The 22,852-nt window shown below is 44.5% G+C and overlaps 1 protein-coding gene across 1 annotated transcript in view; it reads right to left on the reverse strand.

The window, feature by feature from the left end:
- Nucleotides 1–430: 430 nt before the first annotated feature.
- Nucleotides 431–22,852, reverse strand: part of LOC131686688 (frizzled-like) — a 120,991-nt gene continuing 98,569 nt past the window's right edge. Inside the window, exon 5 of the mRNA XM_058970571.1 lies at nt 431–2,074. Coding sequence (XP_058826554.1) covers nt 1,536–2,074 — 539 coding nt within the window. The 3' untranslated portion in view covers nt 431–1,535. The remainder of the gene's footprint in view (nt 2,075–22,852) is intronic.

Consider the following 22,852-nt stretch of genomic DNA (forward strand, 5'->3'; position numbering starts at 1 on the left):
CCATTTCGCTATTAGTGCAGAACACAGTAGTACCCAGTCGATCGCAGCCTACAGATTAAATGTCATCAATAGACCCGCCAACATTTTTGAAAAATCGAAGATTTTCGTCAAAACCCCCTCCAAACCAAATTTCTGGCTACGCCACTGGATGGCAGGTAAACAACGTGTTATCGATATCGGTTGAATGCTGTGAGTGTGTTTTCCCCCTCTAATTTATCTCCTTCCAGAACGGAGGTTTCCGTATTTACAGCTGTACGCGCATTAGAAAACAATAGCCCGACTGTTTTTTTTCATCTGCTGCCAATCGGTTACGGGATTTTCAGCTGCCGAATGGGGACAGACCGGTCTGTTGCTGGCACGCACCGGTTCAAACCTTACCGAACGATATTGAGTTGTGATGTGAGTGAGAAACAATTAAAAGACTTAAATTTTTTTTATAGCATTTTATTTGTTGTCTGGTTGTGTAAAGGGTTTCGTTTTCCGAATGATACCAACGATGCATTAGTTCGTATTTATTTTAATATGTTACAGTTTTTCTAAGGTCGCATTCCACTTAACTAGTTCCGTAAACGTCTACCGCCGGGTTGATTAGTAATACTTTTTACAATCGTACATAATAAACTATTTTATACTCGCAGTCTGTTTTTGTATGACACAATTCGATCAGCTTAAAACTACATCTTAAAAAGTAGAGGTGAAACAACGTTCATATCGCTTCGAATGTATCAAACCAATGAGATTCGGTTCAATCAATCAATCAATGACTCAACTTACGTATGCAAATGAACTGAAATTCCTATGTGCATATGTTCAACATAAAATTGCTGAACTTTCTACATATTTGGCGACGTTTATTCAAGGTGTGAATAAAACTGAAATTGTTGATTCGCTAACCCATGACTGGGTAAAGCGGTTTTCATGGTTAAAAAAATTAAAAACAGATCAACACACTCAAGTTAGATTTTTTTTTCGGAAACATGCGCCGACTACGACTGACTAATTTACAGAAGAACTTAGCAGCTACGTAATATTCTAAGGAGTTTTATTTTGATTATTCGCTTTCTACTTATACTTCCGTTCGTGAGTTCAACAACGTTCTGGGAAACTAATTAGTTTAGGAGTATTTCTCAACTGATATACGGACAGTCTGTTGCATTAGATTTACCAACTTAGTGATTTGATTTGCAATCGACAAAAAATCGATTGTCGATTTTTTCGCCGTTTCTCGATCGTTGTCGAACTCATTACGGCATGTGATGATGTGTAATGTACGTACGCACTACTCACGCACCTAAAGCCTAAGGGATCTACCGACAAAACACGTCTGTAAATCTATGTTACACATTTACTTCGCTACATTCCGATATGTAGCTTTGGTTTCAAAAGTTTACCACTTATTTACTGTTGGGGCCGCCCAAGAAACGTTCTCATAAACTCTATAAATGTTCGAGAAAAACAGGTGTCATAAGTCTCCGGAAATCTGCGTTAGCTAAATGCAATTACATTCACTGGACTAACCCCGCACGAGCTCCCTTCTAAACGTAAGCTCCCCGACTGCGGCTGTCCTTTCCCTGCAACCGTTCCGCAAACTGTCGCCAGCTGACCACGGTCTTTCCGGACCACAGCCAAACGCTGGACGTCACACCGACCAGCATCGAGCACACGTACTTCGCCATGTAGATGTGAAAGATCGGTTTCTCCTCCTCCGGTACCATGCTGCTGTTGTACTTGGTGGCCGGACACGGTATCGAAAAGATCCTACACATCTGCCGGTTCCACTGGATCATCCAATCGTCGAAGTTGTAGAACTCGTAGATCAAACAACCCAAATATCCTAGTGAGGGTAGGATAAAGAGACCACTGAAGAATCCGATCCGTAGCATCAATCGTTCCAGTTTGTCCGTTCGGGTGCCGTCGTGCTTCATGACGGTTCGAATCCGAAACAGGGACACAAACCCGGCCAGCAGGAAGATTGCACCCAGCGACAGGTATATGCACAGTGGAATCAGCAGGAACATTGCCAACGAGTGAGTGTCCAGCTGGCCCACGAAACATACCCCGGACAGAACGTCACCTGGAATGGAAACGAGATGGGGACATTAATTGCAGTTATCAATGCATAGTTTGGTTAGTACGATGGGAGGGGGAGGGGAATGAAGGTCATCGATGCAGCGCAGGTAATTACCGACCGATGTCGGCACAACATTGTTACGCGTCCCTTCGAGAAGAGCGAGTCGAGGGGCATTTCGCACGGTCAAGAGTGCATTAATATGCTAATTACTGAAGAATGCAGTTGATGGTGCCGGTCGCGCTGCAGGGCAGTCGTTTGCGGCACTACGGAACAGGGTTTAATTAAAATCCATCCTAGTAATGATTACTTTTGCGATGGACTGCCGAACGGTGCCAATAGTGGATACATGATGCTTGAGTTATGATACTGCCAACTTGATGGATGGGTAATTTTCGTGTTCTCTTTGTGTTTTTGGAAAGTTGGAGCTGAATCGGACCGTATGCAATATGGGAATCGAACAGTTGGTTAGTGCAGAATTTAAGAATCCTTCGATCGGAATGACTGTAACCCCGTTTGGATTTATGGGTAATCACTTACTTATTTCGAAATCAAGTTAAATTCTTCGAAGACTTCTCAGTATGGTTAGAATAGATTATTATTTATTCAAATGTTTACAAGCTTTGGATTTCATTATTGATTACCTAACCTAACTAAATTTGGGGTAGGCGTAGCGTAGTTAGTAAATTGATTGCCTTGCACGCAGCGCACCTGGATTCGAGTCGCGACCCCGCACATAGGGTTAGAAATTTTTCATAAGAGATTTTTATAACCCGAAGAGGCGAATGACATTAAGGCTAAAACCTATATAATCGAAATAAAAAAAACTAAATTAAAATAACTTGTATGATTGCCCTTGACTTTTAATAGATGGAAATTAATGGTAATAGGAATAACGTGTTCTCATTCATTCATTCTATTATTTAGTTCAACATCAATTTCATGATAACACTGAATCAACAATTTGCCTCCACAATACTCGATTTGTAGCTGCAGCTCTCCAACGTCGGTTACGTCCAACACTCGCCAAATCACGTTCCACCTGGTCCGCCCATCGTGCTCTCTGCGCTCCTTGCCTTTTTGTAGCAACCGGATCATTAGCGAACACCATCTTTGCAGGATTGTTGTCCGGCATTCTTGCAACATGCCCTGCCCACCGTATCCTTTCAGCTTTGGTTATCTTTTGGATACTGGGTTCGCCATAACTCTCGTGGTTCATCCTTCTTCGCCACATACCGTTCTCCTACACACCGCCGAAGATCGTCCTAGCACCCGTCGCTCGAAAACTCCTAGCGCTTGCAGGTCCTCCTTGAGCATGGTCCAAGTCTCGTGCCCGTAGAGAACTGCCGGTCTTATAAGCGTTTTGTACATGGTGCATTTGGTGCGGGGGTGAATCTTTCTTGACCGCAGTTTCTTCTGGACCCCATAGTAGGCCCGACTTCCACTGATGATGCGTCTTCGTATTTCACGGCTCACGTTATTGTCAGCCGTCAATAAGGATCCAAGGTAGTCAAAATTCTCCACTACCTCGAAGGTATCCCCGTCGATCGTAACGCTGTTTCCTAGCCGGATCCTGTCGTTTTCGGTTCCGCCTACCAGCATATGCTTTGTTTTGGACGCATTTACCACCAGTCCGACCTTCGCTGCTTCGCGTTTCAGGCGGGTGTACAGGTCTGCCACCGTTCCAAATGTTCGGGCGATAATGTCCATGTCGTCCGCGAAGCATACAAATTGGCCGGATTTCGTGAAGATCGTGCCCCGGCTGTTGAGCCCGGCTCGTCGCATCACACCTTCTAGAGCGATGTTGAATAGTAGACATGAGAGTCCATCACTTTGTGTCAGTCCCCGTCGAGATTCGAATGAACTGGAAAGTTCATCCGCAATCCTCACGCTTTTTTGTATACCGCACATCGTTGCTTTGAACGGTCGAGTCAGCCTCCCGGGAAAGTTGTTTTCGTCCATGATTTTCCATTGTTCTACGCGGTCGATACTGTCGTATACCGCCTTGAAGTCGATGACCAGGTGATGCGTTGGGACCTGGTATTCAAGGCATTTCTGGAGGATTTGCCGTACGGTGAAGATCTGGTCCGTTGTCGACCGGCCATCGATAAAGCCGGCTTGATAACTTCCCACGAACTCATTTACTTTAGGAGATAGACGACGGAAGATGATCTGAGATAGCACTTTGTAGGCGGCATTCAAAATGGTGATCGCTCGGAAGTTCTCACACTCCAAATGGTCGCCTTTCTTGTGAATGGGGCAGATCACCCCTTCTTTCAACTCCTCCTGTTCGGTTTTTCAGATCCTGACTACTAACCGGTGCAGACAAGCGGCCAACTTTTCCGGACTCAACTTGATAAGTTCTGCTGCGATACCATCTTTGCCAGCTGCTTTGTTGTTCTTGAGCTGTTGGATTCTTAACTTCCCTCAACGTGGGAGTTGGTTCATTCCCGTCCCCAATTGCACTGACGTAGTCAAATCCTCCGTTGCCTTGGTCATCAAGCATACAAACCTACATTCTCCTTGCCGTTCAGGTACTCGTCGAAGTGCTGCTTCCATCTTTCGATCACCTCACGGTTGTCCGTCAGCAGGCTCCCATCCTTATCCCTACATATTTCGGCTTGCGGCACGAAGCCTTTGCGGGATGCTTTGAGCTTCTGGTAGAACTTCCGTGTATCTTGAGAACGGCACATAAGTTCAATTTCTTCGCACTCCGCTTCATCCAGGCGGCGTTTTTTCTCCCGGAACAGGCGTGTCTGCTGCCTCAGCTTCTGTTTGTATCGTTCCACATTCTGTCAGGTTCCATGCTGCAGCATGACCGCTCGCGCTGCATTCTTCTCCTCCAAAACCGCTCTGCACTCTTCGTCGAACCAATTGTTCCGTCGTCTCCGTTTCTCGTACCCGACAATGTCCTCAGCTACGTTGTTGATGGCTGGGCCGTCGAGCTCTCCCTCGTCCGGCAACGCTGCCTCGAGGGGCCGCGCGTATGCAATGGCGACATCTGGTTGCTTCAGTCGCTCCAGATTGTACCGAGGCGGCCGTCGGTACCGTACATGATTAATGACGGATAGTTTTGGGCGCAATTTAACCATCACCAGGTAGTGGTCAGAGTCGATGTTAGCGACACGATAGGTCCTGACGTCGATAATGTCGGAGAAGTGCCGTCCATCGATCAGGACGTGGTCGATTTGCGATTTCGTCTGTAGCGGTGATCTCCAGGTGTAACGATAAGAGAGGCTGTGCTGGCAGAAGGTGCTACGAATGGCCATGTTCTTGGAGGCGGCGAAATCAATGAGTCGAAGGCCGTTCTCATTCGTCAGCTGGTGAGCACTGAATTTTCTAATCATCGGTTTGAATTCCTCCTCCTGGCCTACCCGAGCGTTCAAGTCCCCAATGATGATCTTGACGTCGTGGCTTGGGCAGGGGTTGTATTCTCGTTCGAGCTGCGTCTTTGTCATCTACGGTGCTTCCGGAGTTAGGGCTGTGCACGTTTATTATGCTGATGTTGAAGAAACGGCCTTTGATCCTCAAACTGTACATTCTTTCGTCGATCGGACACCAACCGATCACGCGCCTTTGCATATCGCCCATCACAATAAAAGCTGTCCCTAGCTCATGTGTGTTGCCGCAGCTCTGGTAGATGGTATGATTACCTCTAAACGTTCGCACCATGGATCCTGCCCAACATACTTCCTGCAACGCTACGATTCTGAACCCGGGGTCCTTGAGAACATCGGCGAGTACGCGGGTGCTCCCGATGGAGTTGAGAGATCTGCAGTTCCACGTTCCGAGCTTCCAATCGCTAGTCCCTTTTCGTCGCAGTGGTCGTCGCCATTGGTATCGGTTCGCATTCTTATCCTGTTGACTTTTCGCTGCAATTGGTTTTTTACGGTTGGCTCGCAGGGCCTGACACCAACCCCCTAACTTTCCGGAGGACCATAGTGCTCAGTTTAGCTTGGAGTCCTTCACTGGCACTCGGACGATGATCAGCCGCCCCTAACATGGGGAACAGACGCTGTTTTGAGCCGCTCCTCATGGAGATCAGACGCTCAGGCGCTCAGGCTTGCAGCAGCAACCCCCCCCCCCCCCCCCTTCCCTGTCAGCCTATGACCAAAGTTCCCTAAGGTTGCTCGTAGTTCCCGGCCAGTACCAAGGGGAGGTAGGGATAGGAGTTGCTGGGAAGAGGCTTACGCATTACCCAGCCTTTACCAACGTGTTCTATCGGTTCTTAAATTTAAAACCAAAATTACACTTGTTTCGATTCCTTAAGGTAATTTTAAAAGTTTGGAACGAAAAATGCTTTCCTCATAGAAAATATTCCGTAAATAATAATAATAATACGTTTAATGATGCAATTTTTATCAAACTTTGTATGGACATATCTAATTGAGTAATTTTTTTTTGAAGTAGCCGAACGATGAATGATCGGTATACCCGTTCTGCGAAAAGAGTAAGGGAAATTCTCGGAGACGGGGAAGCACCGAAGAAGCACATTCCGGAGATCGGTGAAGGACAGCAAAAAGGTCGACAAATAGAAAGTAGATAGCGAACCGAAGAAACCGTAGAAGAAAGGAGGACAAAAACAGAAAGAAAGGGATGAAAAGAAGACCTTCGACTGCGCCAGAAGCGGTATAAGGAAGACGCTCTAGCCATTAAAGCAAACGACGGCGTGACGTACGCTGCGATCCTCAAAAGGGTGAGAGAGGATACCAAACTGAAGGAACTGGGGGAGAACACAGAACACAGAACCAGGCACACTCACAAAGGTGAGATGCTGTTCGAACTGAAGAAGGGTCCATTGATTACGAGCTCAACCTATCGGGAACTCGTGGCAGTGGGAGAAGAAGGGAACGTGAGAGCTTTAGTCCAGGAAGCGGTGGTCGAGTGCAGGCCTCAGAACGAGATTACAACAAAAGACGAAGTGAGGAGTGCAATAATAGAGCAATGTAATATGGAGAAAGAATAGATGTCAATCAGGTTAAGGAAGGCGTATACTGGCACACAGAAAGCTGTGATATATTTATTGCCACCAGCAGCCAACCAACTTATGTCGAGCGGTAAGATCAAAGTCGAATGATAGGTGTGCTCGTTACGATTGCTCCCTAGAGCCACTAAACCAACGAAGAGGTACTTCAGGTGGCTAGCTAAAGGTCCAGATCTGTGCAGAAAATGTGACATTGCTGGTGACTGCACAAAGCAATCAAAGCATTTGCTCTGCACGAATGAAGGCGGGAAGTATCACATGACGGGAGTCTTCTTATGCCCAGAATACAAAAGGCGAAGGCAGGCCAAAGATGGTGGAAATAACCCAGCTCAATCTTAATCATAGCGACATTGCACAGCAACTGTTATGGCAGTCAACAGCAGGAACGAAGTGCGACGCTGCAATTATTGCAGAGCCGTATCATGTTCCTCCCGATAACGATAACTGGGTGGTGGATAGTGGATAGCAGGAATGGCGGCAATCCAAGTGAGTGGCAATTTCCCTGTCCAAGATATAGAACATACGAAGGCTTTCTAATCGCCAGGATTAACGGCGTATTCGTACGTAGCTGTTATGTTCCCGCACGGTGGACACCAGAGCAGTACAATCGGAAGCTAGACGCACTAACCGACTCGCAAGTCGGACGAACACCGGTTGTTATACAAGGAAATTTTAACGCCTGGGCCGTAAAGCGGGGTAGCAGACTGACCAACGCAAGAGGTTACACATTCCGTAAAAACGATCGGGAATCCACCATCAACGTAACTTTTTTAGTCCGTCGCATATGAATCACATGAATTGGCGAGTTAGTGAGCAGTATACATATAGCGACCACCAGGCGATCCACTATACAGTTGATCGGCGGAATTGCATTGTAATGCGACATGGACTTCGACATGGACCTTTTTGTGGAAGTACTTCGCACTGACAGCCTCGCTCCAATTAAGAAAGGCGATGAGCTGTCGGAAAAATTAGCGAGGACATGTGACGTAACTGTGAAGGTGAATGGCTCAGCATCCTCCGTGCTGCCTGCCTAAAAGCCAAAAGACGCGTTCAGAGAGCGAAATTTGAGGCAGTCAGAGCAGAGTTTAAGATGGGTTTCTGCAAAGAGCTGTGCTGAGAAGTAGACGCTAATAACTGGGACAGTGCTTACCGTGCCGTGATGGCTCAGATCAAGGGCCCAACGACACCAGCTAAACTGACAAGCTAACTGACAAACCGAAAATTATCGTGGAGAGTCTTTACCCAAAGCACGACACAATCGCGTGGTCACCTACATCGTACGTCGAGGCAGACGGTGGTTCCTTATAGTGGTGAAAGGGCTGAAAGCAAAGACAGCTTCCGGTCCGGACGATATTCCCAACGTGGCGCTGAAGGTCGCGATCCTGGCGTTTTCGGACGTGTTCAGAATAGTTCCACAGAAATTCCTGGACGATGGCTTTGCTTGGCTGTTGCTGCCAAAACCAGGCAAGCTACCAGTATATACAGCATCGTATCGGCCTATATGCCTACTGGATTCCGGAAAGGGATATCGGTGGTGGATGCCAACCGCACAGTTATCGCCTGTGCGAAGAAAGCGTTGAAGCAAAAGGGGTAACCGCTCTTGCATCGTGGTAACGATCGACGTGAAGAACGTTTTCAACAATGCCAGCTGTGAAACCTTCTGCAAAGCTGCTTCCAGAACCGAGTGCTGGTCTAAAAGACAAACATGGGGCAGAGGTCGATTAGGCACACGGCGGTGGTACTTAAGGGCTCTGGAATACAACGGAGTGTTAGCACTGGAACTGCTCAGGGGGGATGAGATCGTCGGCTTTGCAGCTGATGCTGTCCTGACGATAACCGGCGAAACCCTTGAGGAGGTGGAGATGTTGCAGGCAGAGACAATAGACATTGTGGAAACCTGGATGGCTACTGTCAAGTTACAGCTGGCTTACCACAAGCCAGGGGTAGTGGTGGTCAGCAACCTAAAAAAATCCAGCGTGTCGTGATCAGCGTCGGCGGACCTTCAATTTCATCAATGCGTTTGCCGAAGCACCTGGGTTGGATGGTCGATGATCGGTTCAATTAAAACAGCAATGTGAGAAGGCTGCGAGGGCAACTGACGGATTGGTAAGGAAGAGGCAGCACGAGACGTCTCCTGGCGGGTATCTCATCATCAATACTAAGGTATGACGTACCAGCCTGGACTGCTGCGCTGAATTCTAAGCGGAACCTGACAAATACGTTTCGCGTAATGGCTGTTCGTGTCGCGAGCGCGTACAGAACGATATCGTCAGAGGTGGTCGTTGTCGGAATGATTCCTATCTACATCATTCTGGCTTATGACGTGGAATCCTACTATCGGAGATATACACAAAATGCAAGGAGACTGATCCGAGCGGACTCGTTGGCTTAGTAGGCTTAGTTAGGCTTAGTAAGAGTGAGACAACGCGAATAAAGGAAGGTGGACCCACCGACTCATCCCAAATGTGTCGGCGTGGGTGCATAGGAAGCATGAAGAACTGAATTTCCATTTGACGCAGTTCCTGTTCGGAAACAGATGCTTCCGGAAGTCGTCACTTATTTGCCCGGAGTGTGTGAACGTGCAGAGACACCGGAACACGTGGTCTTCGAATGCCCTTTGTTCGAAGAAGTTTAAAGAGGTTTACCCGGCATGACAGTCGACAATATCATCGCAGAGATATGCCACGATGATCATATCTAGGATGCGGTCAACAGAGTGACGAGTATACTCTCCGAGCTACAGATTAAGTAGCGAAGGGATCAACAAAGCAGCGCTGCCACTTGGAAACCCGCCGTGAAACAACAAATTGGGTTTGGGAAAAAATTGGCCTAAGGAAACCCTCCACCGAAGTACAGTAGATCCACCACTGAGGACCAGTTGAGTAGTACGCGACGCAGTACCGGGTTCGAACCATCGAGGCGCCAGTGACCCGGACGTAAGGGTCCAGTGTAATCGCAGGACCGTCCTCGACACCCTACCGGCTAGCTTGAGAGTAGGTTAGATCGACCGAAGGGGAATAGTTCGAGTAGATCGCGTCGAACAGCCGGCAGCGGGTTGTTGGTGCGCCAGTGAACCGGAAGCTAAGCTCCACCCGGAATCGCTGGACAGACCTCAGCACCTATTGGCTCACGGTATCGGATAAATCCACCGCCGAGGAATTCACAGTAGGGTACGTTGTAATTGACTGGGAGCTAATTGACTCAGGAAACAGACATCGGCACCGAGAGAAATTCCGCCGCCGCCGAGGAACTATCAGTTAGAGTAGGGTAGTTTCACCACCTAATAATATCCGAGCAGATCTTGATAAAGCTGGGAGCTAAATGGCTCAAGAAAGCGGGTATCGGTGTGGGGAGAAATTCCTCCGTTGAGGAACTCTCAGTCGGAATATAGTGAGATCATCGTTGGGGACCCTCCGAATAGAGCTGGATCACTGACGCCCATTTAAGCATTTTTCTACAGCTTAATAATGCATCTGAATTATAAGTTTGAGCTTTGATGTAACGGAGATTCATATATTCTGGTAGTCTGTAATCTGAAAATTGATATTTTTTTATATTCATAGCTACGTTGGCTATATTTTCCCGGAACAGATTTTTTTTGTTTTGTAGATTGTTAAATTTTTTGCAACGATTTGTATTTTTTTCTAATTTTTGCGTCATATTTTGACATATAAGAGACCATACAAATGGAACAAAATAGAATTTAAGAAATCGTACACAGGATAATATAGTTGTATGTTTAAGGAACAATTTTTTGGTTTGGACCAATAGTTTTATGAAAAGTGTTACTCGGCAGCAGTTTCAGCATTAATGTAATCAATGAAACATCAAGGTCGCCAATGTTTTCACCTGGTCTTCAAATTTTTTTGAGGGTTGTTCTGCTGGAGCTGTAGAGCTAGGTTCTCGGAAGGGCTCCCCGTCAGAATCATGCACTACAACTGCAGACGAGACAGGCAATGGCGCCCACTAAAACAATGATTCAGACCAATTGAAGCGGGCCGTGATTCTGAATGTGATATTTATTGTACGGATCAGGTAAGAGCGGGCGTAGAGACTTTGCAATCACCTGTATCATCGCGAATGGTTCGAGCATTTGTACCTTAACGATCGCGTGTGCGTTTGTATGTAACTTCGAGTGTATAAATTCTTTATTAGAACCGTTTGCCTTTCGCCTATTCGTGTGTGTTCTAGAATTATCGCGCGCCGACCGTGAATCTGGTACTTATTTTTCGTGTGGGGTTCAGATTCTTGAACATGGGTTCTTCCATATCATCAGAGTTGTCAGTCATGTCGCCATGGAACGTGTTGTCTAGTGGATATGAGCTTTATTTTTTGATTGGTATAACTGAATGTATGGACCTAAGTTGCTAGAATGGAGGGTAAAGATTTTCGGACGTGACCGATTCATGATCGTGCGCGTTTGCGGGTTCTCGTTGGAGACCGCGTTTGTAACTTCGTAAGTACTACATTGTTACCGGAGTGTTATAAAGTTTACGTGATCGTGAACGTAGATGTGCGTAGATGATCGCGAAGAACTTAAGCCTTCGTATGTAAACGTGTTTGTCGCGTGTGCTCGCATGTATGTGACTTCGCGTGAATAAATTCGATTTCGTAACCCTGTTACCATTCACATATTAGCATGTGTCCTTGGATGGCCACGCGGACCGTCATTCTGGTATTTAGTTTCCGGTGTACGGATCACATTCTGACAAAGAGTGAGTTACTCCATATCACTAGAGTTCCCGGTTATGTCTCCTTGGACCGGGTTGTCCAGTGTTTATGAGAGCTTTAATTGATTCAATTGAAGGCATGGACCTAGACTTCTGGAATCGAGGATAGAGACTTTCTGACGTGACCGATTCATGATCGCGCGAGTGCGAGGAACGGTAGGTTCACGCTTGAGACCGCGTTGGAATGTTTATAATTGCTGCGACGTTCATATTATTACCAGGATGTTATCATGTCTGCGAGAGCGCTGGTGTAGGTTGCGCGGATAGTCGCGAAGGGCTCAAGCATTTGTATGTTTGTTTGTCGCGTGTATATAACTTCGTGCGTATAAATTCGATTTTATGTCGCCATGGAACGTCTAGTTTAGTGGATGTGAGCATCATCTTTTTGATTGGTCCACCCGAATGCATTGGACTTATGCTACTTGAGCCGAAAATAGGGGTTTCCGGACGAAACCGATACATGATCGCGCGAACACGGGCATTTGGAGGTTAGGCGTTTGTTTTTTTTTTTTTTTTTCAATTCGTTTATTTGATAAGGCAGGTTTGCGTTAGCTTAAAGGTGCCAATTTTGTTTTGTTTCACATTTTAAATTACTTAAAACTAGGGGCTTACATATTGATTTTTGAAATTAAACTAAGGCTAATTTATAGCTATACATATACACAAGGGGGTAGTATAATTTTCGTAAGATTAGAGGGGTCATTTAGTTTTTATGGCAATATGGTTTGACATTTTTAGCAATGAGATTATTGGAGCAAATAATGTTTAACTAAGGGGGAACTACGACTATCTTAAAAGTAGAAATAATTAGAGGGCGTGATTAAATTTTGTAAAGATTCGGAGACATTAATTAGAGTTATTTTACGTGGTAGTAGAGTTGGGTATTTTAAAACGAGATCATATAATATAATAGTTAAAACTAGAAAAGGCAAGAAGAGCTAAATGCTTCATGAAGATATTTGGGGGGGGGGGGGGGGGGGGGGAAGGGGTGTTACTTCTGTGTATAAGAGTCAGGGGAAGTAGGGTGGACAAACATGACAGGGGGAGAACATTGTTTCAGTTTCAGACTTCGGGAGATCAACGGATGGATTACAGAATCAGGGTGGTCTTCATCAGGAAGAATCATGTACTGGGACGCCGGGTGGTCGTTCTCGAGATGGCAGGGGTTTCTCCAGACGATTTCGTAGTGCGGCTCAGATGTTGATCGGCTACATTTCGAATTGTGCGTGTGATGTTCGTGCTTTAGGTCCCGTGTTTGTTGGCTCATTCGACAGGGATGTTTTGTGTCGCCTTGGAGTCGCATCAAACCATCGTGGGTGTATGGTACAGGTGGAAGAGAGCGTTTCTGAGAATGATAAGGAAAAAGGGGCAGTTAAAGTTGGATATTGATGGTTTTTATGAAGGTGTATATAAGGGACATATAGAGGACATCGCGGCTTGCCAACACATCTCGAACCGGGACGTTGGGTGGTCTTCCTCGGGCCCGGAGGGTGTCCATAAGCCGAGACCTGGCGGAACTGTACTCGGTGCACGCCCAGACTATGTGCTCTATATCGTGATAACCGTCGCCACAAGCGCAGATACCACTCTCCACGAGCCCAATACGTCGGAGATGTGCATCCAGCGTGTAATGGTTCGCCATGAGTCGAGACATCACACGAATGAAGTCACGACCCACATCCATCCCCTTGAACCAAGGTTTCGTCGATACCTTAGGGACTATCGAATGTAGCCACCTTCCTAGCTCCCCATTGCTCCACGAGGTTTGCCAACTTTCGAGAGTTCTCTGATGAGTAATACTGAAAAATTCGTGGAAGCAAATTGGTCTTTCAAAAACGTCACCTTCAATGGCACCCACCTTAGCTAAGGAGTCCGCCTTCTCATTGCCCGGAATGGAGCAATGAGAAGGGACCCACACCAAGGTAATCTGGAAAGATTTGTCAGATAAAGCACTCAGTAGCTCCCGTATTTTCCCCAAAAAATACGAGGAGTGCTTTCCATGTTTCATCGAGCGAATAGCGTCAATAGAACTCAGACTATCCGAGACGATGAAGTAATGGTCTGCGGGTAATGTGTCAATGACTCCAAGGGTATACTGAATAGCAGCTAGTTCTGCGGCGTAAACTGAAGCAGGGTCACTGAGTTTGTAGGAGGCGGTGAACTTTTGATTGAAAATACCGAAGCCAGTGGACCCTTCGAGGTTTGATCCGTCAGTATAAAACATCTTAGAACAGTCGACTTCTCGGAATTTATTATAAAAAATATTTGGAACCACTTGTGGGCGTATATGGTCCGGAATTCCAATAATCTCATCTTTCATGGATGTGTCGAAGAAAACAGTAGATTCAGAAGTATTTATGAAATGCACACGGTTGGGATTGTAAGAAGAAGGATTAATATTGTTACGGAATCTATGTCTGCGTAGCGAGTAGAATATTTGACGGGTATCATCTAGATAAGATTGAAGCAGTGATGATAGGGGGCTGTCAAAAAGTATGCGAGAGAAAAAGGCAATTATAAAAGTTAACCAGCTACGATAGCACGCGTTTTATCTCGTTCCGAAATTATCTACTCCTTTACCCAATTTCTGCTCGGGCAGGAATTTCGCGTTTTCGTGGAACCGACGAATCGACTGTCGGGATAACAGTGTCTGTGCCAAAAACTGTAACAGTGGTGTCAGAAGTGGGGTTGTGAAACCCTTAAGTGCAGATTTTTGGTTATGTCATCACCACCACGAGATTCACCTGAGCCTCCACTCCCGGGAAACCAGGAGCAGGAGAGCGTTCCGAGTCCAAGATTGCTAGCGGGTATTAGGGACATGTTCGTTGAGTTTCGGAGAAAAGACGAAGATGACCGCCGGGGACTAATGGACAAATTCGATGTGCTTAACAGTACCATAACCTCGTCTGTTAGAGACATTCGAATGGAAGTGGCGGACCAACTACAAGAATATGGAGAGGAGTTAGGCCGGTTGAAAAACCAGGTGAATGCTCTGACAACAATGAGAGAATTTAGTGTAGCATTGAATGCATTGCAGCTGACTGGAGCACCCATAACTCATAGTTCCCCACATGAGTCCGGTAAACGCTGCGACACCGTACCAGTAGCCGATCCGAACGTTTCTGGTGTTCAACAAGCCGACCGCTCGATGCTGTCCGAAGGAGACGACGGTCGTGACGATGTGTCAATCATACATGGCCCGAATGAACATGTGCCAAGTATTGTATCACGTGCTTCTTACGTTAAGATCACTCCGGACATGTTCGATGGAAGCAAACAGTGGTCCGACTACATTCTTTCTTTCGAAATTGCTGCTGATATAAATGGGTGGAGTGAAGAGCTACGTGCGAAGTATTTAGCCGCGATGCTGAGAGGCCCGGCATTAGAAGTGCTCCGCAATTTGAGTACCAGGAATCGTGCAAATTATAGTGCATTAAAAACTGCTCTTAATAAACGTTTCGGTGACGAACTACGGAGAGGATTGCACCATGCGCAGCTCAGAACCAGACAACAACAGCGCAATGAGGATCTCGTTCACTTTTCCGACGATGTAAAGAAACTGGTCTCGTCCGTATATTACAATTGTCCTAGCGATGTGCGAGATATCATCGCCCTAAATCATTTCATCGACGGCTTGCTCGATCCAGTCGTTCAGGATCGCGTTCGCCTGGCTGGGTTGCAAACACAAGATGCTGCGCTCCAGCTGGCTCTGCAGATAGAGTATAGCCGCAACGCAACGAGATCGGCCCAGAAAACGATAAGAATGGTGACAACTGCTACAACGGAAAGCGAGGGATCGGTCACATGTGAGACATCCGACGATGAAGCGATCGCTTACGAAGTGAAGGCGAATGGTTCCACAGTAGGAACGCAAACTAACTTTTACCGTAAAAAGAAACGAAACTTTAGACGCAGTTCGGGAAACGATCGCACGCCAGCCTAGAGGAGCAAAGACTGGCGGATGAAAATGCTCCACACAATGTTTATTATGTTCATACACTCACACGACATCAGGGCAGTTATATCGCTAAAATAGACGTTAACGGTTCACCGTGTGAGGCGATCATCGATTGCGGTGCTGCGAAAACACTTATCAGTCATAAGTTTTTGAAAAACAGATCGACAATTCCAACAGAAGACTGCAAGAAAAAATTCATTAGGACCGTTTCGGGACAGCTCATTCCTGTTCTTTCAGAAGTGAAGATTGAGTTTAGATTTGGAAATCTTAATGTCTGCCATCCTACGTGGGTTGTGGATTTACCGGAGGATTGCATTATTGGAAGCGACTTTCTAGCTGCGAATGGGTGTGTCTTAGATTTCATACGAGGAGACTTGCATTTCTCAGATGCGTGCTCGATTCCTTTGTCGAAACATAGTCAGCACCAAAAGGGAGTTCCGGTATTTCTATCTACTGATGTCGAAATTCCTGCTTGTAGTGAGGTTTTAGCAACCGCGAAATGTTCAGCCAATGGAAGTGCGATTCTTTTGCTTGAAGGCAATCTGGATAGTGACGCTGTCGTCGTTGCAAGAACTGTATCTAACCTCAACCATAACCAAGTTCCTGTTAGGATGCTCAACACTTCGGATTCGCTCGTGTTGCTGAAAGCTGGTACAAACGTAGGAACATGTCATTCGGTGGTTGTCGTGGATGGTGCGGGTGTCACGTGCCAACGAGAAGGTGAACAATCCAATGTGCTTCCGGAACATCTGCGAGAGATGTTTGCAGCTGCCTCGAAAAGGTTAAACAGTGATCAAAAAGCTGAACTCGCCCATCTTCTGCGAAATTATCAGGACGTGTTCAGTACTGGTCCTGGGGATACTGGAAAAACTAACCTGTTGAAGCACAGCATTAATACAGGGGACAACCGACCGTTGAAAATTCCTCCGCGTAAAATTCCACTGGCAAAACGAGCCGAGGTGGACGGTCTCCTCAAGGAAATGGAGGCGCAAGGAATTATCAAGGAATCACAAAGCCCGTGGTGTTCACCAGTAGTTCTTGTGAAGAAGAAGGATGGGAGTACAAGGTTCTGTGTAGATTATCGTAAGCTTAACGATCTGACTACTAAAGATTCTTATCCTCTTCCTAGAATCGATTTGACGCTTGATGCTTTAAACGGATCGCAGTGGTTTTCAACCCTTGACCTACAAAGTGGGTTTTGGCAGGTTCCAGTTAACGAAGTGGACCAAAATAAAACCGCTTTCTCTACTGGTAAGGATTTATGGAACTTCACAGTTATGCCGTTTGGGCTTTGCAATAGTCCTGCAACCTTCGAGCGATTGATGGATATGACTCTTAAAGGACTCCCATGGACACTGTGTTTGGTGTACATGGATGATTTAATTGTGCACTCGAAGACCTTTAGAGTTCATCTGATTAACTTAACCGCGGTGTTTGAAAGACTTCGAGCTGCCAAATTGAAGCTAAATCCCGGGAAATGTGTGCTTCTTGAATTCCAAGTAACATTTCTTGGTCACACGGTATCCTCACGTGGAGTACATACTGATCCACGGAAAATAAATGCAATTTCGCAGTGGCCACGTCCTAAGGACAAATCCGAGCTAAGAAGTTTTATTGGGATATGTGCGTACTATAGAAAGTTCGTGAAAAATTTCTCTTCAGTAGCTAAACCGTTGCACCAACTTACCGAAACGCGTTCTAAATATGAGTGGAATATGGAGTGCGAAGAATCCTTTACGAAGCTAAAAACCTTACTCACTTCCGCGCCGGTTTTAGCATTTCCCGATATTCAATCATCGTTCATACTGGATACTGATGCGAGTCAAAACGGAATCGGAGCGGTTTTGTCACAAATACAGCATGGAGAAGAAAAGGTTATAGCCTATTACAGCAAATGCTTGTCCAAGGCTGAAAGGAACTATTGTGTCACCAGAAAAGAGCTTCTCGCAGTGGTGAAGTCTGTAGGTCATTTTCACCATTATTTGTACGGCCGTCGATTTTTACTACGCACCGATCATGCAGCCTTGCAATGGTTGTGCAGTTTCAAAAGTCTTGAAGGACAATTAGCCCGTTGGGTAGAGCGTCTGTCATAGTATGATTACCGTTGTGAGCATCGACCAGGCTTAAAGCATCGGAATGCTGATTCGTTGTCGAGGAGACCCTGTTATCATCCAGGATGCAAACACTGTGAGAAATTCGATGCCAATCAACCGAACCAATTAGGATACAAAATAGAAGAATGCAGGAGAGTGACTCGTCAACAAAGCGACATGGAAACAGCGCAATTAAATGATCGAGACTTACGTATAATCTTCGAATGGGTTAAAGCTGGAAGCCGCCCAGAAGCCGCGCTCCTTTCACATTATACACAATCTTGCAAGGTCTATTGGAAAATGTTCAGCGACCTGACAATGGTTAATGGTGTGTTGCATAGGAAATACTATACAAGCAATGGACATACGCTCCAAATGCTTTTGCCTAGATCACTAGTTCCTGATATCTTGAACAATATCCACAATGGTCTAACAGGTGGACATTATGGAGTCGCCAAAACAACAGCAAAAGTAAAGGAGCGATTCTACTGGCCAGGGTTATCAAGCGATGTTAAGGTGTGGTGTTTACAATGCGTTACGTGTGCAGCTCGAAAGGGTCCTGGTCGCCGCTTGAGAGGAAATCTAGAACCGACATTTGTTAGCGAACCGTTCGAGAGAGTAGGAATTGACATCTTAGGACCATTGCCGACCACTCCTCGAGGAAATAGGTGGATACTGGTAATTTGCGACTATTTCACGAAATGGCCCGAAGCTGTGGCACTCCCAACCCAAACAGCTGACGTTGTGGCAGAAGCTTTACTTTCAACGGTGGTTTCCAGATTCGGTGTGCCGCAACGAATTCATTCCGATCAAGGGAGAAACTTCGAATCAGAAGTATTCAAAGGATTACTTCACCTTCTTGGTGCAGACAAAACACGAACTACTCCATTACATCCTCAATCGGATGGACTTGTGGAGAGAATAAATAGAACTTTGCTGGATTACTTAGCTAAATTTGTGGACAAAGACCAACAAAATTGGGACAGTCTCCTACCACTCGCGTTGATGAGCTACAGGGCTTCCGTTCATAACAGCACCAAATTCACTCCTGCATTACTCAATTTAGGAAGAGAGATTCGACTTCCTGTCGATCTATGGCGTCCACGAGCACCATCAGACCAAGATCTTCCGCTGCCTGCGTACTTGCAACAAAAACTCGAATTCATGCGCGACGTACAGGAGGTAGCCAGAAGCAATCTCAACGTAACTGCTGAAAGCATGAAAGCGTGGTATGATGCGCGAGCCAATCCAATAAGTTTGGCCGTCGGTCAACAGGTGTGGCTTTATAACCCTCAACGTAGAGTCGGGAAATCCCCAAAACTTCAATGTGATTGGGATGGCCCGTACAACATCCAGCGAAAACTTAGTGAGCTGATCTACGAAATCCGTCGTGATAACTGTCGCAGTAAAGTCGTTCACATCGATCGCCTGGCACCGTACCAACCGCAGAATTTAGGCCTTGTCGGGGCGATCAAGCCTTTAGAGGGGAGCTGTGTTACGGAATCTATGTCTGCGTAGCGAGTAGAATATTTGACGGGTATCATCTAGATAAGATTGAAGCAGTGATGATAGGGGGCTGTCAAAAAGTATGCGAGAGAAAAAGGCAATTATAAAAGTTAACCAGCTACGATAGCACGCGTTTTATCTCGTTCCGAAATTATCTACTCCTTTACCCAATTTCTGCTCGGGCAGGAATTTCGCGTTTTCGTGGAACCGACGAATCGACTGTCGGGATAACAGTGTCTGTGCCAAAAACTGTAACAATATTTTGCGCCATGTAGTCAAAGTACAGGGACATAAAACGGGTCTGAGAATTGAGCTCAACAAGCCTTTCGAAATTTTCAATCACCAACGGGTTCAAGATATCGCATCGAATGAGCAATCGATATGAGAGTTCCCAAAATCGATTTTTTAGCGGGAGAACGCCCGACAGGACTTCGAGACTCATCGTATGGGTCGACTCAGGCCCGTAGCCAGGATTTTGTTTCGGGAGGGGCTTAAGAATTATTGCATAAATGTATTAATTCTGATGACTTGAAACAATCACTGGAAACTGAACGTAATTATGAAAAGTTCTTAGTGAAAACAATTCCAAAAATAAGACAATAGACACTAAAAACACTAATAATATGTTGCCTGTTACAAGAAAGGCTATAGTGCATCGACGAATTAAATTTGATTATTTTTGATTTACAAGTTAGAAATTTCTCTAGTTACAAAAATGAATAGTCAAGAGCTCAAAGTATTAAGGGCTGCTTGAAAATGCTACGCTGCATGCTACGCTGCTTGAAAATGCTACACATTCGATACACCTTTACAATTTGTAGAAGACGCTAAATTGGAATGAGTAGAAAAATATCCAAAAACCCGTCTCATGAAACTTTACACGCATTTGCTAATCAGAAGAACGAAACCAACGTCAAGGTTGTCCCCATGAATAGGAATATATCAGTGTGAAATCAAAGTTTACCGTTGCAAAGAATGTCCGAACAAAGTGAATGTCGAAATTTGCTTCAAATCTTCTGATAAGGCAGGCGATTTGTAGATGCAGAAAATAGGTTCAACTCCTATTTTCATGATCAGATTTCTTTCTACTATTACTAGCTCTTTGACTTCATCCGAAGTTTGCGTTAACTCGACTTTATGAAATTTTCAATTTAAATGATACTGATCATGTCGTAATCAAAACAATCCTGAAAAAAACACATGTTTTTTCATTTGACTCTCATAGGTAATGGGTTAAAGACTATCTTCGACAACATTATCAGGCAACTCAGAATAACTATCTTTTTATCTATTTAAGTTGATTCTTTTTAGGTACTTTTTTATCATTGTACTTATGAATTAAAAATATCGTAGACTGATTTTCCTAGATCCCTAAAACTATAGTAAAAGTCAAAATGTAAAGTGAAAGCAAAAACTACTGATTTCACTACAAAGCAAGAATGCCTTAGCTCTATTGACTTTTGACAATCTTGCAAAACCGTTGTAACTTGAGAAGATTGCCTAGATTAAGTAAATATTATATTTGAACATTTTGGTTTTATTTATTTATTTGAAGGTTTTATTTCGGAATTCGTGGGTTTTTGGACAATGTCAAATATATATATTTCAATGATTTAATCTACTAATGGAAACTACCCAGAATTTAATCAACTGAGCGAAACTGCTCAGAATTTATTCACAAATCGAAAGAAAATTACTTAGCACTGATTACTCAATGCTTCTAATTTACATAAAATTTGGTAAATATAACATTGATGACACCACCAAAATAACTAGAGACTATAAACATAGATAATAATTTCATCATCACTTGCTTCCGACACATGGAAGAGAACACATCGCACTTGCACCTAATTTGCCGAGGCTTTCTTTTAGAGTTGTCTGTTTTTAAATTACAGCAAATTATCCGTTTCCTGTAAAACTTTTGCAAAACTCTTTGTCAATTCATTAAACAAATATGAACACTAATCTGTTTAGTAATAGGTTTGTTTGTGACTAAAAATAATTAGCTCTTGATTTTTTTCAATCATCATCAAGATTGGAAGAGATGTATGATTTCTTGAAGAAAGTTGTAATGTTTGTCTGATTACATGTTTGTTTTACCACTATTTGGGAAAAAGTTTCAATTAAAGTTGTTGCACCTAACGCAACGAAGACGAAATGAGAAGATTAGAGCGCAATTCGGAAAGAACTCGTGTTGAGTGTATAGTAAAGATAGAAGAGTGATCTTGAGTCGATTTAGATTGGTTGATTTTTTCCTCTCTTTGCTCTCTTATTTAAGATTATCTCTCTCATTTTATTCCATGACGAGCAAAAACGGAACGAAAGACTGTCACATACTTAAGACATGAAATCGAAACTGTTATCCCAACTTATTGACTTATAGATTCAATCAGTCCCAACATTTTAGTCCCTCTTCGTGATTGCCTATTATTTTGCCACTTTTTGCCCGGTCCACTTTTAAAAGAATTTTTTTTGCACGTTTGTCGAAGATATCACGGATTTACGGATTAACAGTGTATTAGTACGGAACGAATTACTCGTAACAATGAAATGAAGCGTTAATAAAAATGGTATTGCGTTAAAATGACGCGAAATGAAAATTATATTCTCGGCTCAATCGTTCTCAGATAAATTGAAATACTTTTTGTGTAGCGCAGAGTAGTGTACAGAGAACAGAGTGTACAGTGTGCACTGACCTAATACAGAAATTCAAAATTGTGTGCAATTCAAAAACTTATCATTTAAAAATAACAAACTGGGTCGTGGGTCTTTTATATATTTCCTTATGTAACCAATAAAAATAATATAACGAGTTTATGTGGTTGTCCTACAGATCTCGCGCAAGCGCTTAGCCATTGCACGTGGAAACCTGTTTACGAGGCGAGGAAATATTTTTTTCCTCACCAACTATGTCTTAGGGGGGGGGAGTAGTTCATTTCTATCTCGCTATTGTACATTTCCGTGTCATCATCGTAGTTGCTGCCTTTATGTTCGCGAATATCTTCCTTGCTTTTCGCCCTCAATAATTGCCCTTCCAAATAGATTCCATTTCTCCCAAATGTGACATTAATCTGCGAGTAAGCGGTATCCGATCTTGTAGCGGAACATTCATTTTCTCATAGTCCATATACAGAAGGATCTTAATTATAGCATTGTCACACACAACCTTGTGCTTTAAGTTGTGCGAAATGAATGGTTTCGTCTGCACTAATTTGTTGAGCGCTAAATGCCTGCCATGGTAGAACTCGATAGAGCCGGTTTCCGAAAGTCTAATCTCTATTTACACCTTCAGGATGCGAATGATCAATAATTTTATAATCACCGTATTTGGCTGGAGCACCAATTCTTGCTTCTGCTAATCACTAATCTCGACAGATTATTACAGCTACAATTAAAGTAACAGTCTCTTGTATTCTTCAGACAAGGCACACAATATAAAAGTTACTTTTTTGTTGTTCGCTTCGCACTGGCTCGAGCAAAAGCATAAAGCACACTGAATTTCGTGAC

This window comes from Topomyia yanbarensis, chromosome 3 (assembly GCF_030247195.1).
Source record: "Topomyia yanbarensis strain Yona2022 chromosome 3, ASM3024719v1, whole genome shotgun sequence".
Classification (NCBI taxonomy): domain Eukaryota; kingdom Metazoa; phylum Arthropoda; class Insecta; order Diptera; family Culicidae; genus Topomyia; species Topomyia yanbarensis.